Source organism: Piliocolobus tephrosceles, chromosome 17 (genome assembly GCF_002776525.5).
Source record: "Piliocolobus tephrosceles isolate RC106 chromosome 17, ASM277652v3, whole genome shotgun sequence".
Classification (NCBI taxonomy): Eukaryota; Metazoa; Chordata; class Mammalia; order Primates; family Cercopithecidae; genus Piliocolobus; species Piliocolobus tephrosceles.
Genome location: NC_045450.1, coordinates 38,612,585 through 38,628,736, shown reverse-complemented (window position 1 = coordinate 38,628,736; position 16,152 = coordinate 38,612,585). Strand labels below are relative to the sequence as shown.

Sequence of the window (16,152 nt, the reverse complement as noted above, 5' to 3'; positions counted from 1 at the left end):
TATTAAGTCCCTAACTCCCTGGTTACATTCAGTCTATGGAAAACATCTGTGGCAAAGTAAATCATCCTACTCTGAGAAAGACCAGAGTGTGTTTTTTTTTTCTCTGAGTGTGTTTTGAAGTCCTGGTTGGAAAATTAGTGAAAATTGTAAATCTGTTTGCAAATCTGGTCATGTCTAACTCTGAGATTAGGGCAAAGATTCCAATTTAAAAGTAAAACCGTGACAACCCCAGTTAAGCGTGTCCTCAGGCACTGCCAACAAGGACTTCACTCACTTCCATGGGCAGTGGATTTATTACAGGCACCCGACACGTTCCCCATCAGACACCCCTGGAGTATTTACTTGAGACAGCAGGGTTCAGCCTGCACTTCCTCTGCAGACCAATATATTATTATAAATTGAGCTAAACTGTTTCCTTTTCATAAGTGCTATGAAGTTCAGATTTCAGATATCAGCACGGGGCCGAAGTTCCTCCCGCTATGGGGCTCCTTGTGCTATTTGGACTTAAAAGTAAACAGAAAAGGCAGCATTAGACCATGGTTGTCTTTACTTTTGAATTTTTAAAAAAAGAATCTTCCTTTAGGAAGATTCATGTCAGAAATCAAATATGACATCCTAATAAAAATATATATTCTAAGTGCAGACTTTGGGATATATTGTGCTGTGTTTGGCACAGTTCAATAGGATACCAACTATTACCACCTACATCTAAAAATAAGACATGGGAAATCAAGAGTGGATTTTATATTATGTCTTGGATAGCAGCTCCTATAAAATAACACTAACTTCTTCTGTTTATCATGCACAATAGCTCAAGGGACCCAATGTATATTTTACAGTGTATACTCATTATAACACAAAAATCCAATGAATAATGTCATTATTTAAAATTTTGATTAAAATCCAGTTCTTTTTTTTTTTTTTTTGAGACGGAGTTTCCCTCTTGTTGCCCAGACTGGAGTGCAATGGCATGATCTTGGCTCACTGCAACCTCTGCCTCCCGGGTTCAAGCAATTCTTCTGCCTCAGCCTCCCGAGTAGCTGGGATTACAGGCATCCACCACCACATCCGGCTAAATTTTGTATTTTTAGTAGTGACAGGGTTTCATCATGTTGGCCAGGCTGGTCTCAAACTCTTGACCTCAGGTGATCCACCCACCTCAGCCTCCCAAAGTGCGGGGATTACAGGTGTGAGCCACTGCGCCCGGCCTATAATCCAGTTCTTAAACCCCAAGAAACCCATAACCTTAAGAAGAATAGAAAAGGAACAAACAGAATATCATTAATTTCTTTTCTTCCCTTCCTGAACAATCCAGTCCTAAAGCCATTAAGTGAGACAGAGGCATCATGCCAGGTGGGAAGAAGAAGGCACAGGAACCCTGAGCAGGGTTCAGTGGGGAGTAGGGTAAGGAGGGCATCCCTAAGGGAGAAGGAGGGGTGGCCTGACATGGGATGTCAGACTCCAAGTGGGATAAGATGACAAGATACAATCCATGCTTCTTACTAGCTGTGCAGTCATGGTTAAGTAACTACATAAATTTAACCTCAATTTATTCTTTTGCAGTATAGCTAATATTTGCTTCTCAGGATTGCTGAGAAGATTAAAAGAATGTTTGTCATTAATTCCCAGTAAATCTGGTTTTTATTCATATTACTACTATAATGCCAGACATATATGTACAGAAAAAGACTGAAAAGAAATATATTAAATCAGGCCTTAACATGATTTTTATATTCTTTCTTCATTTCAGACTTTCTCTTTTTTTTTTTTTTCTAGAGGTTTTCTCTCAAATAAGCACACATTGCTTTTTTAATCAGAAAAGAACACATAAGATGTTATTAAATATACGGAATACAGCTGAATTTTTAGAGTACTTATATACTTTTTTTGGAGACTGAGTCTTGCTCTGTTGCTCAAGCCGGAGTGCAGTGGTGCAATCTCGGCTCCCTGCAACCTCCACCTCCTGGGTTCAAGCAATTCTCATGCCTCAGCCTCCCAAGTAGCTGGGATTACAGGCATGTACCACTACACCCAGCTAATTTTTGTATTTTCAGTGGAGACAGGGGGTTTCATCAAGTTGGCCAGGCTGGACTCGAACTCCTGACCTCAGGTGATCCACCTGCCTCGGCCTCCCAAAGTGCTGGGATTATAGGTGTGAGCCACAGCATCCAGCCACTTTTATATTTTAAAAAATTTAAAAGCTATTTTAAAAGATAACATTCTGGCTCTTATTTCTTTGAAAGATATACATTGCTAATAGAAACTTCTGAACAAAGTATCCAAAGGAAAGTGATTTATTGGCTGATACTAGTATCTATTAAGACTCACACCAAATATCTGTATTTGGGTGGTACAAAAAAAAAAAAAAAAAAACGAAATAATGTTTACCTACAAATGAAACTCGATGATGGGGTAGGGACTTTAAAAAATAAACTTACTTCCTGAGATCAGGCAGGAGAGACAGTGGGGAAGAGAGAACCTTAACACTAAAACCATTCCCACATAGAGATTTCAGTGTATTGGGATCAGGTTGAAATAGCTCCATTTAGAGTAGGAAAAACCCTGCGTAAGATGCCTGCCACCCATTCTGGTCCCTGTTCTATCTCACAACTGAGTGACTTTAGGAAGATCACTTAAAAAAAGAACAATCTCTGCCATCTCCCTCACAAAGCTGACAGGAGATTGGGGCTGCCTGTGTGAAACTGATGTGTAAACTGCAAAGCAATGTTCACATGGAAGGCAAGAGATGAAGGGCATACTTAGATCAGTGTTCAAGAAATGAAGGAATCTCCTCATGAGAAGTATTTAAGACGTAAAGGGACATTGCCTTAAGTGCCACTAAATCACACTACTTGAAAGAGTCCCTACACAATGATCCCCCAATCCTCCTGCAGACGTTAAGGAGAAAGTCTCAGACTGGTACCACTATACAGTTAACACCTCTCTGTTACTAATCTCCTCTCTTAAGAAACACAGAATAGGATTCAGACTCAGGATCTCCAGCACACAAAAGCAGCAGGCGCTTAGTACTGTTTTGGTTTCTCTATATTTATATTTCTAAAGCCCTTCTAATTATTCCTAGTGATACTGGATTTCCATTTAAGATAGTGATGTAAAATTTCCTTTTAAAATAAATTCAATTCAGTGAAAGATTAAAAGTTACTTTATTTAGGCAGAAGTACACCAATGTGACCAAAACCTTGAAGCTGATACGCAATGAGCTAAAATTTGGAAAATGCTTAGTGGCAGAATGGCCTAAAGAGCTATTCCGTACTCCGAATTCCCAAAAGGCAAGAACCAAGATTCATCCACCTCCAATATCTCCCCTGGAACCTTACACAGTACCTGGAATATAGTGGACTCTAAAATACCCAATCAACTGGGAATCAACTCTTATCATAAATAACTGGGCTTCAGCCCTGGTTCTTCCTGGCTCCAAAAGCAACATATGAGTAGATTTCTCCAGGTAGACAGGAATGAGATAAACCCCAAATAATCAGGAACTAGAGCCAAGTAGAGAATAAACTCCGAGAAGCTTTGTGAGTAAAAAAGGATACTGTTTACATATCGTGCATTGGAAAACACATAGAAAGTCCAAAAACAAAATTAAAAACTTACAGCAAAGAAGAAAAAAACAAAGCCTCACAAACTCCACACCTTCAGCTGGTCTAACCACAGCTGAGATATTGCTTCCCAAAGAACTAAATGACATGTTGAGAGAAAGGCCCCATTGTCAGGTCAGCTGTTCCTGAGAAGAAACAACATTCAAAACTAGGAAAAAAAAAAGAAAAAAAAAACTCTACTAAAAACTAATACAGACAGGAAAGTATTTTTAAAGTTACAATTTGACTTGGATAATTCAATACCTTTGACAAAAAATCCAGAAAATTGTTTAGCATATTTGAGGAACTCTGCATCTATATAGAATAAAAAGAAAAACAACTTTTAAAAATGTAGGGCCGGGCATGGTGACTCACGCCTGTAATCCCAGCACTTTTGGAGACCAAGGCGGGTGGATCACCTGAGGTCAGGAGTTCGAGACCAGGTTGGCCAACGTGGTGAAATCCCGTCTTTACTAAAAATACAAAAATTAACTGGGTGTGGTGGTGTGTGCCTGTACTCCCAGCTACTTGGGAGGCTGAGGAAGGAGAATCGCTTGAACCCAGGAGGTGGAAATGGCAATGAGCAGAGATTGCACCACTGCACTCCAGCCTGGGCAACAAGAGTGAAGTTCCGTCTCAAAAAAAAAAAAAAAAATTTTTTTAGCAATATCTCAAAACAGAAAAACCTAGTTACATGTTCTTATACAGAAGTTTCACTATTAATATAAAATACTCCAAAAGTTTATTTCATAAGACATATTCAAAATAGATATCCAAAAATCTAAATGTAGACACTAGAGTCTCAACATAATTTTGATTTCCCGAAGATTACCAAGCATGAAATAGCAGTCTCCTTGGTGAAGGGGTATCGCCAAACCAGGTGTCTCTATGTCCCATGAGATCTTAAAACCAACATGCCAAATATCAGGATCTCTGCCTTCGAAATGAGAGTCATCCTCACTTTCCTCTTCAGGTCCTGCCAAAAGAGAAGAAAATGATCAGAAAGGAAATGTTTAACCTAAGCTTCTGAATTTTATAACTGTTATTTTAGAAAGAATGGACATTTTAATAAAATACGAATATTAAATGAAATATATCTTCCCTTTATGTCATATTTTAAAAAGATATTCTAGCTTATTTTTAACATGTCATTAATTTTTTCATCAAGAAACCTTAAATAGGCCAGGTGTGGAGGCTCACGCCTATAATCCCAGCACTTTGGGAGACCAAGGGGGTAGGATCGCTTAAAGTCGGGCATTCAAGACCAGCCTGGGCAACAAATCAAAACCCCCATCTCTATTTTTAAAAAATTTTGTTTTACTTTTTGAAAATAAAAAACAGATATAAAGACAAATTATGTTCTTAGGAAGTAAGACTGAACATCACAGAACTGTCAGTACTTTCTAAATTCATCTAGAAATTTGACATAATATACATAAAAAGACCAAAGGGATCGTTTTTTAGATGAGTGGGGTTAGTAACTACAAAAGCTGTTTCTATAATATACATGGAAATATAAACAAGCAAGAATAGCCAAGGAATGTTTTTCTAAATATATAAAGAGCAACAACACATCAATAAGACAAAGGCCAATAGAAAATTAAAAACTGAGCATGTTATAAAGACACAGTACATAAAAGGAAATAAAACTAGCTTGTAAACATATACAAATATGTTCCAATTTATTCACATAGAAGATATGCATGTTAAAGCCAAAAAGAGGTGAACTTTCACCTATCAAATCAGAAAACATCAGTTTGAAAACAATACAGTGTTAGTAAGAGTACAGTAAAATGGCACACTCACACTCTCCGTAGAGGACAATTTGGCAATACTATCAAAATTACAAATGCATAAGCTCTTTGACTCTTATAGAAATTGCACTTTTAGGAATGTATACGAAAAGTCCTACTTTCAGGGGTTTAAAATGACTGTTGAGCAAGTATATTTATTGTAGTATTGCTTGTAAGAGCAAAAGATCAGAAACTACTCAAATGTTCATCAGTAGGCTTCTGATGAAATAAATTATGATCTCTCCAGACAATAAAATTCTATGTAGTCACCAAAAATAATATGACTATATACAGATATGGAACTATCTAATATATTTTCAGAGAAAAAAATAAATAGGCTATACTCATATTGAAAACAAAGTACAGGCTAGGTGCAGTGGCTCACACCTGTAATCCCAGAACTTTGGGAGGCCAAGGCAGGAGGACTGCTTGAGCTCAGAAATTCAAGGCCATCCTAGACAACATGGTGAAACCCTATCTCTACAAAAAGTTAAAAAAAATTAGTGGTGGCACCTGCCTGTGGCTCCAGCTACTCAGGAGGCTGAGGTGGGAGGATTGCTGGAGCCTGGGAGGTCGAGGTTGCAGTGAGTTGTGATTGCACCACTGCACTCAATTCTGGGCAACAGAGTGAGGCTCTGTCTCAAAATAAATATAAATAAATAAATAAATATCAAGCACATATAATATTTCTGGAAGGATGCTCAAGACTGATTTTTCTGGAAGGATAATAATATAATATTTATAATACTTCTGGAAGGATACACAAGATTGGAATACAACATTTCTGAAAGGATACTCAAGACTGATTTTTCTGGGGTGCAAGAGTGGGAGACATACTAAAAAAAGTAGAAGGTGTACACACTATGATTTGCCTATAATCACAGCCCTGCAGGAATAACCCTACATGAAAACTTTTAAAAGCTAATTTAATAATTATTTATTGAGCACTTACTATTTACTGGGCACTGTGCCAGGCATGTGGTATATGTCAGTGACTGAAACAGAGCTATGCTCCACTGGAGCTTTTCCTTTTAGTGGAGCTTTAAATGTGCATCACTGATTACCATGAAGGGGATATTTTAAATTGAAATTCCATCAGACTTTAAACTGCTGTACTAGACTCTGATCTTCCAGGGCAGAGTCTGTTTTTCTGTTTTATCCACAATTATAGCCCTAGTGATTGGCACAGAGAAGGCATTCAATGAACACCATGACTTGCTTAAACAAAATGTTCTTTTAGATCACACCATTCACAGTCCTTGTGCTAGATGGCAGGGAAAGAAAATGTTAATTTGGAAGAAAAAAACAAAAATGCCTCAAATTTAAAACCAAAGGACATAAGAAAGCATGGCATTGCTGCGAAACTAGTACAGTCCTCAGTACTAAAGAAGTTTAGAGAAGACAGAGGTTCAACGACAGAATTAGAGCAGAACTCTTAGAGAAGGTCAAACCTGAAAGACAACAGTGTTTAGACTGGCAGAGGGTAGAATAAGAAGTAATGCAGGAAGACAAAAAGATGCAAAGCTTTCAAAATGGACAATAAAGCATGCTTTCCTTGGCTGTATCATGTACATATCACATAAACAATTTAAAAAATACGTGCATCCCAGATGGCACCTAAATTCTGAATGTCGTACTCTACCACCAACTGTGCAGAAGGGTCAAAGGCAGTGAAAGGAAGGAAAAAAAGAAACTCCCCTTTATAACTATTCATTTGCATTAATTTGCACTAGGCATGCTGAAAATGAACAAATCAGAAAGCCAAGTTCATGGTCTCTGTAAGGAAGGAATGCTGCTAAGCGACTTTTAAGGATACATTTTACTTTGGATACTCTTTAGTCCCCTTAATTTGGTCTAAAATCTAACACTGCCATATTAACAGAATCTTAACCTTTTTTCATACCTGCCATTCTAATACATGTTTTCTCAAGTACTTTTTAATTAAGAGCATCTTTTAACTGGGTTTTTCTTTTTTAAAGAATAACAATAAAAGTCCAAAGTCATTTCCTAGGTTAATTAAAAAAACATTTTTTTAGAAACCTCTAGAATGGGAATGATGAATACCTTTATATCAGGGGCCATGACTGATTGGCTGGTTGCAGCTTTTTAGAGCCCTGGTGAAGAGATCTGAAACTTGCTCTTAGCTCAGCAGGAAAGAGTGTTATGATCAATTACTGATGTCTGTCATGGGCACTACAAGGGTTAGTGAGTGGCAGCACCAGTGCTAGACATTTGCTATCCATGTCTGATGACATTCTACAGGCACTTCTTATTGACACATAATACACTGTTATACTTGAAAATACCAGAATTTGCTAACTAGAGCTCGTGGACCAGAAAAGAACTCACAAAGGTGTGTAGCTTGACCTGAACCATATTTCCTTAACAAATCTAAATGAGTTGCCAACTGATAAAAGGACTTTGCCTAAAAATCCAAATTCCCAGTTACCCTTGAATTACAAGATTTGGTATCAATGAGCCAGTAACAAGTGGCTATAGGGAAGAAGTAGCTGCCCATTTTAGACAAGGATGTGACCTTTGCTAGTCACAGTCCCCACAGCCACTTCACTTTACTCATTTGAGGTACCTGCCTAACCACAGCAAAGTCTGTGACCCTTGCTCAAGAGCTGGCTTGCAGAGATCACAGGCAAATCAGTCCCATGACCTGCTTTTGTAAAATAAAGTTTAACCACAACACAGTCATGCCCATTCATTTACATAAATGGCTGCTTTCACACAGACAGCGAGGTTGAGTAGATAAGATACAGACTGTAAGACCCACAAAGCCAAAACTACTTATTTCTGGCCTTTTACAAAAAAAATTTGCCCACCCCTGTTCAAGTCTTGATATTTGTGATTTGATGTCTACTGCACATTTTAGTAAAGAAGTTGAGGCTGCATAAAATAGTTCTGAGGTAATGTGACTAATACCTAATAATGTAACATGACTAATGACAGCACACAACATAATAATTAATGCTAAATTAATTGATATCCAGATCACTTTAGCAAAAGAAAATGATATAAAAATTATCTTTATATTTGTGATAACCCAAGACTTGGCTGCTTCGTTCTAGGGGGGCCCTAATGATGACAGACTTAGCAAACAGCACAAGAAAATAAAAAGGAAATATTTTAGGAAGGTTTTGCACATGTCCCTTTCTAGTCAAATCAACTACAACTTCTACCATTGAAGTCCACACAAAATTAAAAAGAAATAAAAAGGGCCGCATGGTGGCTCACACCTGCAATCCCAGGACTTTGGGAGGCCAAGGCGGGCGGATCACGAGATTAGGAGATTGAGACCATCCTGGCCAACATGGTGAAACCCCATCTCTACTAAAAATACAAAAATTAGCTGGGTGTGGTGGCACGTGCCTGTAATCCCAGCTACTTAGGAGGCTGAGGCAAGAGAATCGCTTGAATCCAGAAGGCGGAGGTTGCAGTGAGCCGAGATCACACCACTGCACTCCAGCCTGGTGACATAGCAAGACTCCATCTTAAAAAAAGAAGAAGAAAAAAACAAAAGAAAGAAAAAGAAAACCATTATAATGACTTCAAAAAGAAATAATTTTCAAACTACAAGGAACAGTTTCAGGAAGTTTTAATGCCACTGCGTGTGGACAGTCTAATAAGTGGGAATCTTTATAGTGTAACAGTCTGCTTGACTACTTTCCCTTCTAACTTTCATCCTGGTACTCTTCTCAATGTGGCATCAATAAAGACAATCTGAGACAATAATTGCAATAAGTCTTTCTCGATGTCTCCCAAAAATCCAGCACTTTTGAAATCTGCTCATTAAAATGATATTTTGGTGAGTTTTTCCCCTCCTTGGGCTGTGTAGGGAAGAGGAAAGTTTTATGTCTGATAAACTTTTTATTGTTAAATATAGTGTTCTTACTTCTCAATGAAATCAACTTGTAATTACCTATAGCAACTGTAACTGACTACTCTTGCCCCATGTTATTTTGGCAACAAGCAGAGGCAACAGGTTCTTACTTGCCTTTAAGCCTCAATAAAATCAAAAAGATTTTAAGTACCTCAGCATGTTTGGTGCACTCCCAGCTCCCACTAACCAAACTGTTAAATAAGTAGAAGATGTGACAAAATACAAAAGACTGTTAAGTTTAAAAGTCAAGTTTAAATTGTCCAAGACTTACCCCCAAAATTAACCAATTCAATGTTTTATGCCAGCTAGTTTTTGAGAAAAAATTCTATTTAATAAAGGACAAAATATTTTCTTTACATTTCTAATTATAACCACTGCTCTATAAGAAACAAAGACAGAAGCCAGAGTATGACAGTAGAGACTACAGTGATACTCGAATAAAATATATCACAAAAAATTTTGTACCATATTTAATAACACATAATAGTGTATGTCAAGAACTTCCCTTATAGGTTCAGTAGATATTCATCATCACCATACATTTATTTATTTATTTATTTATTTTATTTATTTATTTTTTTTTTTTTTGGAGACGGAGTCTCGCTCTGTCGCCCAGGCTGGAGTGCAGTGGCCGGATCTCAGCTCACTGCAAGCTCCGCCTCCCGGGTTTACGCCATTCTCCTGCCTCAGCCTCCCCAGTAGCTGGGACTACAGGCGCCCGCCACCTCGCCTGGCTAGTTTTTTGTATTTTGTTTTTTTAGTAGAGACGGGGTTTCACCATGTTAGCCAGGATGGTCTCGATCTCCTCACCTCGTGATCCGCCCGCCTCGGCCTCCCAAAGTGCTGGGATTACAGGCTTGAGCCACCGCGCCCGGCCCACCATACATTTAAATAGCTCCCCTCCCCCTTTTTTTTTTTTTTTTTGAGACTATAGTCTCGCTCTGTCGCCCAGGCTGGAGTGCAGTGTCACGATCTCGGCTCACTGTAACCTCCACCTCCCAGGTTCAAGTGATTCTCTTGCCTCAGCCTCCTATGTGGTGGGGATTACAGGTGTGTGCCACCACATCTGGCTAATTTTTTTTTTTTGTTAAAAATAGCCCTATTTCGCCGGGCGCGGTGGCTCAAGCCTGTAATCCCAGCACTTTGGGAGGCCGAGACGGGCGGATCACGAGGTCAGCAGATCGAGACCATCCTGGCTAACACTGTGAAACCCCGTCTCTACTAAAAAATACAAAAAACTAGCCGGGCGAGGTGGCGGGCGTCTGTAGTCCCAGCTACTCCGGAGGCTGAGGCAGGAGAATGGCGTAAACCTGGGAGGCGGAGCTTGCAGTGAGCTGAGATCCGGCCACTGCACTCCAGCCCGGGCCACAGAGCAAGACTCCGTCTCAAAAAAAAAATAGCCCTATTTCTTATTCTCTGTTTTCTATTTCCTTAGCCAAGAGCTAAGATATAAAAGATTCTCAGCTGGGCACCGTGGTTCACACTTGTAACCCCAGCACTTTGGGAGGCTGAGGCAGGCGGATCACCTGAAGTCAGGAGTTCAAGACCAGCCTGGCCAACATGGTGAAATCCTGTCTCTACTAAAAATACAAAAATTAGCCGGGTGTGGTGGCACATGCCTGTAATCCCAGCTACTCAGGAGGCTGAGGCAGGAGAATTGCTTGAACCCGGGAGGCGGAGGTTGCAGTGAATTGAGATCGTGCCACTGCACTCTAGCCTGGGTGACAGAGCAAGACTTCGTCTCCGAAAAAAAAAAAAAAAAGAAAGATTCCCACCCTTGTGATTACTTCCTCTGTTTCCTTACCTCCATACCTAGAGGAGCTTTAAAAGGCCGGTCCCTTCCTACCCATGTCACAGATCTTGAGGAAGGAGAAACTCACAAGTTGTAGATGGCCAGCTGGTACCATGGAGTCTAATGATGCCTTATCTGTCCAGTGCTGATCCTTGACATTCTCATGTCTGGGATGGGAAATCCATTTTGTAGAATGAAGGGAGACAGAAGGCGAAAGGGGAAAATGTGACATAGGGAAGACACATTCTAGGAAGGAAATAGCATGGTGTGTGTATAAGAGTACAATCAATTCCCAACTGCAAGAGTGTCATATGAATGACATGAACTTGCAAAAGAAAAACCTGGAGAGGTGGGAGGAGACCAGGACATGGGTTTATGAACCACAGGAAAGAATCTAGAACTTACACTGAGGCTACTGACAGACACTAGCCTTTTTCACCAGTCAGATCTCTTTTCAGAATGATCTCTCTAGAAGGTACAAGCTTCTTCGTGCATAATTACTACACTTTTCTAGACAGGTTCCCAACATAGTAACAAATGGGTACTGTATAAGCCAGAGAGCATTTAGGAAACACAGCTGATGGACTACATCAATTAGGAAAGAAAGGTTAGCCAAGGAGAAGCCTCCCTGCCGGAGTTCTAGAGTTTGGAAATGCTTTCCTTGACGGGTTGCAAGAAACAGGGAGTCAAGCTTGCTGCTGACACAGCACATACTCCTTCTCAGTCATGGAGCAATGAATGCTCTGAAGAAATGGAGAATTTAGAAAAGTCTGAAGGGGTGGGTAAAAAAAACCCAAAAAACTGATCATTCCCAGCTCAGAATCTGTAACAAGAAGCTGCTCTCAGATGCCTCGAAACAAGCAATTCAAGATAAACGTAGTCCCTTGACACAGATAAATTGTAAAATTAACCATAAGTTTTCTAGGATTTCAGGCAAAATATTGAAAACTCTTTACAGAAAAATCTAAAGCCCTTCAACATGATGTCTGGCTCTGTCAGCTTTCAGATTCAGCATTTGGGGGAAAAAATTAGGATAAAAATATTCACATACAGAGGAGAACCTCATTACATCATGTTTCATGGACTTGGGAGAAAAACTGAAAGTATGAAAAGGAGAGAAAAACTGCTACGGGGGCCCTTAGCTAAAGCTTCAAAATCACTGTATTATCCGAAGTAAAATACAAAATCAGGTAAGGAAGCAGAGATACTTCTCAAACAATATTCTCCAAATCAGAGTTTCTAACAGTAGAGGTTTCAATTCCTTGGGCAACCTCAGGAAGGTATGAAGAGAGTTGTGAAGACTCACAGGAAACCCTTACGTTGTAAATAACACAGAAACCAGAACCGAACTGGGTTAATCAAAGAGGGTCATTATTTGTTCATCTAGCTTCAGGTAAAGCTTGATCCAGAGTTCAAAGTACACACCCAATACCCAGTTTCTCTCCTCCCCAAAGCTCATGAAAAAGAAAGAGAGAGTGGCCACAAAAGCTAGGGGCAGTCATTTGGGGGCCATGAGCTTTAAAATGGCCAAAAGAGGAAGGGGAAGAAATTTGAAACTGATCACATCATTACTATTGGAACAAGGTCCACTTAAAGTCAGTGAGACCCCTGTTCTTAGGATGAAGTGAGATAATGCCTTACCTTTTTAAATTAAGCCTGTTTAGGTCTGGAATTGTTATTTGCTATCAAAAGAATCCTAATACTACACAGAGACTGCAGTTGTAGAAATCACAGTTACTGAACAGTGGCCACGATGTAACTGAATAGTACAAACGCCTCAAGAACAACAAATACTTAACTGATTTGGGGCAAAAAATATTCATTTGCCACTATATGCAGATACAAAGAAGGATGAAGTCACAAATTACATCTCTAAGGAGCTTACAAGTTTACAAGTCTAATTCAAACACACATAAAACTATTTATGACCTTAGAAGTCAGGGGAGTGTTTACTCTTGTGGGGAACCAGACACTGGAAGGGAGCACTTCTAGGACACTGATATGTTTCATTTCTTGACCAGGGTGCTAGGTACACAGATATGTTTACTTTATGGCAATTCTTCAAGCTGTATGTTTATGATATATGTTATATTTCAATACAGGAAATTCAGTAGACGGGCCAGGTGCAGTGGCTCATGCCTGTAATCTCAGCACTTTAGGAGGCTGAGATGGCCAGATCACCTGAAGTCAGGAATTTGAGACCAGCCTGGCCAACACGGTGAAACCTTGTCTCTACTAAAACTACAAAAATTTGCTGGGCATGGTGGCCTGCACCTGTAATCCCAGCTACTCAGGAGGCTGCAGCAGGAGAATCACTCGAACCTGGGAGGCGGAGGTTGCAGTGAGCTAAGTGCCATTGCACACCAGCCTGGGTGACAAGAGCAAAACTCCATCAAGAAAAAAAAAAAAAAAATCAATAGACAAGTTGGAAGTTAAGAAAATCTCCCAGATATTAAACTAAAAAACAATTATAAAGATTGAAAATAAGGGAATAAACAGGAAAACTAGAGGAAGGGTCCAGAAGGTTAACTAAATCATACGGATTCCAAAGAGATGAGAAAACTGGAGAGGAAGAAATAACTAACAAAGCAGTTCAAGAAAATGTCCACCAATGGAAGGGCTGATTGAAAGCCCTACACAATGACAGTAAAATGAGTGAAAAATATCATTGTGAAATTGTAAAACATTCAAAAAAAATCCAACAAAAAAAAGCAACATAAAAGCTGAAGAAAAATTCAGAACTCTTGACATGAACTCTGTCAGATAAAATACAGTAATGCAATGTCACTAAGATTCTGAAAAAAATATTATTTCCTACCAAGATTTTCATACTGGAAGAAGCTACACATGCCAAGGTGGAATAAAGATCATTGAAGACATTTAACGTCTTAAAAATTTACCTCCTAAGCATCCTTTCTGAAGAAACCATTGCAGCACATGCTCCACCAAAATAAGAAAACAGTCAGGAAAGAGCGAGGCCAGGATGCAGGAATGTGAGGAGTCCACAAAAGAGAGAAGTAAGGGAATCCGCTGGATTACAATGAAGAGATCACAGAAGGGGATCCCCATGCATCAGGCATAGAACGCCAGATTGGAGCAGACAAGAAGACTCTGGAAGACATTGCTCCAAGAAAATGAAACGGACAGAATATCTGATGGTTCTGAAGCTCTTGAGAAGAGGAGATTTGGTGGAGAGCAAGGGATTTAATTAGTCGTAACTACGTAGAAAACTACATAGAAAACTATAGAAATACACAAAAAACAAGACTACTATTAATGCAAGAAAAAAAGTTGAAAAGAAAAGGATAACAGATCACAGGTTCTGGAAGGCATTCTTATGTATATAATAACTATAAAGGCTGAATAGCGATACAATCAAAATTACAGTAAACCTATAATGGGAATCAGAAGCATGCACATGTGTAGGCAGGCAGGGAGAAAGAAGAGAGCTAAGTAAATCTTCACCCTCCATATCAGGAAGCCAATATATAATGTTCAAAACAATATACGTATGTTATCAACTACCAAAAGCATTACCTGAAATAAAAGAGTAGAAATGATTGCCTGTAGAAAGGAAAATGGGAAGAAAAGGTGTAAATAACTTCTGCATTTTTTTTCCTTAACAAAGCTTATAGAAATTTTTGACTTGCAAAAATTATATGAATAATTTTGATAAAAGCTAAAAATAACACAGTATTGAATGCTTACTACGTTCTAATTACTGCTGTTATGTTCTTAGCACTTTACAGGTGTTTAATTCTCACAATCTTGAGGTGGATACAGCTCTGATCACTATTTTACAGACGAGAAAACTGAGTCACAAAGGATTTAAGTAACTTGCTTAAGGTCCCATAGCTAATTAATACCAATACGAATGATGTCATTCGGTAGTACAGAATTTAACTGCCTAATCAATGTCATGGACAGTAAAGTCTATTCCACTGTTCTGTGATCCCTTGCTCATCACATTAATATATCATTAAAAGTTCAGCTATCCTTGAAGAAAATATTTGCAAGTCATATATCTGATAAGGAATTAATAATATCTAGAATACATAAGGAACTCACAAAACTCAACAACTGAAAAACAGCCAAATTCAAAAATGGGCAAACAACTTGAATAGACATGTCTCCAAAGAAGATATATAAATGGCTAAGAACATGAAAAGATGTTCAACGTTATTAATCATTAGGAAAATGCATATCAAAACCACAAGGAAATACCACTTCATACCCATTAGGATGGCTGTTATCAAAAAACAGGGAACAGTAGACAGGGACAGTAACAGTAACAGCAATAGTAAGCGTTGGCATAGATGTGGAGAAATCAGAACCCTTGTGCATTGCCAGCGAGAATGTTAAACAGTTCAGTTGCTGTAGAAAACAGTATAGCAATTCCTCAAAAATGTCACCATAGACCTATCATTCGATCCAGCAATCCTACACAAAATTACATACACAAAAGTATATACACAAAAAAAGTATATACACAAAAGTACTGAAAGCGGAGACTCACACAGATATTTGTATACACAGATATTTGTATACCAATGTTCACAGCAACTTTATCCACCATAGCCAAAAGATGGGTAGTATGAATAGCCAATGGATGACTTGATCAACAAAATGTGGTATATTCATACAATGGAACATTATTCATCTTTAAAAAGGAATTAAATTCTGATACATGCCATAACATGGATGAATCTTGAGGACATTATGTTAAGTAAAATGATTGTATTATTTCGTTTTCATGCTGCTCATAAAGACATATCCGAAACTGGAAACAAAAAGAGGTTTAATCGGACTTACAGTACCACATGGCTGGGAGGCCTCTGAATCATGGCAGGAGGCAAAAGGCCTTCTTATATGGCAGTGGCAAGAGAAAATGAGGAGGAAGCAAAAGCGGAAACCCCTGATAAACCCACCAGATCTCGTGAGACTTATTCACTATCAAGAGAATAACCCGGCAAAGACCAGCCTCATGATTCAACCACTTCCTCCTTGGTCCCTCCCACAACATGTGGAAATTCTGGGAGATACAATTCAAGTTGATATTTGGCCAGGGATGCAGCC

General features: G+C 38.9%; 1 protein-coding gene across 3 annotated transcripts in view; it reads right to left on the bottom strand.

Moving 5' to 3' along the window:
• Positions 1–16,152, bottom strand: part of FTO (FTO alpha-ketoglutarate dependent dioxygenase) — a 416,623-nt gene that overhangs the window by 265,942 nt on the left and 134,529 nt on the right. For all 3 annotated transcript variants that reach the window (XM_023209953.3, XM_023209954.2, XM_026456851.1), the window contains exon 4: positions 4,435–4,578. In XM_023209953.3, the coding sequence (XP_023065721.2) occupies positions 4,435–4,578 (144 nt within the window). The remainder of the gene's footprint in view (positions 1–4,434; positions 4,579–16,152) is intronic.